At 41.3% G+C, this 2,807-nt stretch overlaps 1 protein-coding gene across 1 annotated transcript; it reads left to right on the forward strand.

Moving 5' to 3' along the window:
* The first annotated feature begins 1,008 nt into the window (after positions 1 to 1,008).
* On the forward strand, positions 1,009 to 2,175 carry LOC110690357. Its single transcript, XM_021867175.1, has 2 exons — positions 1,009 to 1,530; positions 1,711 to 2,175. The coding sequence occupies exons 1-2, from the start codon at positions 1,009 to 1,011 to the stop codon at positions 2,173 to 2,175; spliced, it is 987 nt and encodes a 328-aa protein (XP_021722867.1).
* The last annotated feature ends 632 nt before the right edge of the window (positions 2,176 to 2,807 follow it).

Below are 2,807 nucleotides of genomic sequence, written 5' to 3' on the forward strand. Positions count from 1 at the left end.
CATGATTCAAACCAATCAAGTTTCTCAAGAATACATCCGTATGCACTTATTTCGACAATCTCTTTCGGGTCGGGCAAAGAAGTGGCTCAAACAAGTCAAGCCAAATTCTCTTACAACATGGAGAGAGATAGTCAAGGCATTCTTTAAGAGGTTCATTTTCGAAGAAAAGACCGCCAAAATGAGAAGGAAGATTGCATCATTTGAACAAGAAGCGGATGAGAGTCTTAGTGAAGCTTGGGATAGATTCAAAGAGTTGGTACAAGCATGTCCTCACCATGAATACAATTAAAGCTTTCTCATGCGACTCTTCTATGATGGATTGAAACCTATGCCTAGAGCTAACTTAGATGCAGGGGCAGGTGGCCAATTGATTAAGGTCCCCCAAAATCAAGTTGAAACAACAATTGAAGAGGTAGTGAAGAACTGCTCTTGGGGTGGTAGAAGGAGGAACGCACCAAAGAAGGGTGGAAAGTATGAATTGGAGAAGGTTGATCAATTGCAACATCAAATTGAGCTTTTGACAAAAGGGCATGCAAAGTTGAATACGAGTGTCAATAGTGGGGCAAGCTCCTCTTAAGTCAATTCTTTCTCTTGTAAAAATTTTGGTGGAACAAACCACGATACATCTTATTGTGGAGGTTTGAGCCCCGAGCACGTGGCAGCATACAACACAAGACAAGATGGATATAGGGGAAGTGGTGGTGGAGTAGCTTGGAGGCTACACCACCCGGATTTGCTTACCAACCTCAACAATGGAATTAATAGGCTCAAAAATCATACAACTCCAACCCTCAATACCAAAACCCACCCCCAATTCAAACCCAAAATCCAAGAGGAAACTACCCAAGAAACAACCAACACTATAATCAAAACCAATACCATAATCAAAATCATGCGGCTCAAAGGAGTTAAGAGCAAGCATCTCAACCCGATTCTACTGAAACCCAAATTCTTCAACAACTTCAAGCCATGAATCAACAAATGCAAGAGGTCAAGGCTCATAACAAGATGGTTGATTCACAACTAGCTCAATTGGCCGAGAGAGTCCCTTTCAACTCACCTTCTGCTCTACCCAGACAATCACAAACTAACCCTTCCAGCATTATGAAACCCGACTCTTGTAAGGCAATCACATTGAGATCGGGTACATCCTATGAGGGTCCTAAGGAGGGAAATAGTAAGGAAAAGAAGGAAGGAGAAGAGAGTGTGGGTGAAGACAAGGAAGTTGAAGAAGAGAATGTTGTTGAGAAAGAGAGAAGTATGGAAAAGAAAAATCTTAAACATGAGAATACAACTTTGAATCCTAGTGAAGCTAGGAATCTTGATGGGTCCGTTCCATTTCCCGGACGACTGGCGGAGAGGAATTTGAATGACAAGTTTGCAAAGTTCCTTAGTGTGATGAAGAATTTGCACATCAACCTACCTTTCATCGAAGTTGTCACACAAATGCCTTCATACTCCAGGTTCCTCAAGGATATTCTCACTAACAAGAGGAAGCTCAATGATGAGCTCATCACTCTTCCCCATCAAGTGAGTGCACTTGTTCAAAATAAGATGCCCAATAAGTAAAAGGATTCGGGAAGTTTCACTTTGCCTATAAAGATTGGGGTTATGGAAGCTAGGGGGCGCCTTAGCCGATCTTAGAGCAAGTGTTAGTTTGATTACTCTATCCATTGCTCAGAAGCTTAATATTGAAATGATCCCTACAAGGAAGACTATCCAATTAGTGGTGAGCTTGAAGATGTTCCAATTAAAGTTGGGCATATTCATGTGTCTTGTAATTTTGTAGTGATGGATATGGAAGAAGATGTTGATACTCCTTTGATTTTGGGTCGTGAAGTTCTTAAGACTTTGGGGGCGGTGATCAATTGCAAGAACAACAACAGTACATGTGAGGTTGCCGATGAAAAGATTGTCTTTGAGTACTCTAAGTTGCTCAAGACCCCCATTGTTGAAAAATGCTATAGGGTTGATGTTGTGAATGAGGAGTTGGATCGATTGGGAAGGGTTATGATGAAGCCTCAAGATCCAATGGTTGAAGCTCTTACATGCAAGGAAGAGTATCACTCTCAAGAAGTAAAAGAGTTTGTCATGGCCATGGAGGAAACTCAAATAGAAGAAGACCATGAACAACAAGAGGATAAAGAAGAGCTTGAACTAGAGGAGAAAATGTAGAAGAGTTCCAAGCCTCCTCCCAAGGTAGAACTCAAACCCCTTCCCCCCTCTTTGAAATATGCTTATCTTGGAAATGAAGGGGAATACCCTATTATTGTCAATGATACCATTGATGGTCTTGATTTGGAAAAATTGCTTGTTGTGTTGAGAAAATATAGAGATGTGATAGGTTATAGCATTGATGATATCAAGGGTATTAGCCCCTCTTTGTGCTTACATCGTATTCATCTTGAGGATGATCAATCCACCTTGATTGAGCCTCAAAGGAGGTTGAACCCCAACCTCAAAGTAGTTGTCAAGAAGGAAATCTTAAAATTTCGTGAAGCGGGCATAATCTATGCTATATCCGATAGCAAGTGGGTTAGCCCGGTTCACGTGGTTCCAAGAAAGGTGGAATGACCATCGTCAAGGGAGAAGGAGGAGAGGAAATCTCCACCCGGACGGTAACCGGGTAGACAATGTGTATTGACTATAAGAAGTTAAACAAAAATACAAAGAAATACCATTTTCCTCTCCCCTGCATGGACCAAATGTTGGAGAGACTCTCTAACCATGCTTTCTTTTGTTTCTTGGATGGATATTCTGGATTTTTCCAAATCCTATCCACCCAAATGACCAAGAGAAAACTACTT

Source organism: Chenopodium quinoa, unplaced genomic scaffold (genome assembly GCF_001683475.1).
Source record: "Chenopodium quinoa cultivar QQ74 unplaced genomic scaffold, ASM168347v1, whole genome shotgun sequence".
Lineage (NCBI taxonomy): Eukaryota > Viridiplantae > Streptophyta > Magnoliopsida > Caryophyllales > Amaranthaceae > Chenopodium > Chenopodium quinoa.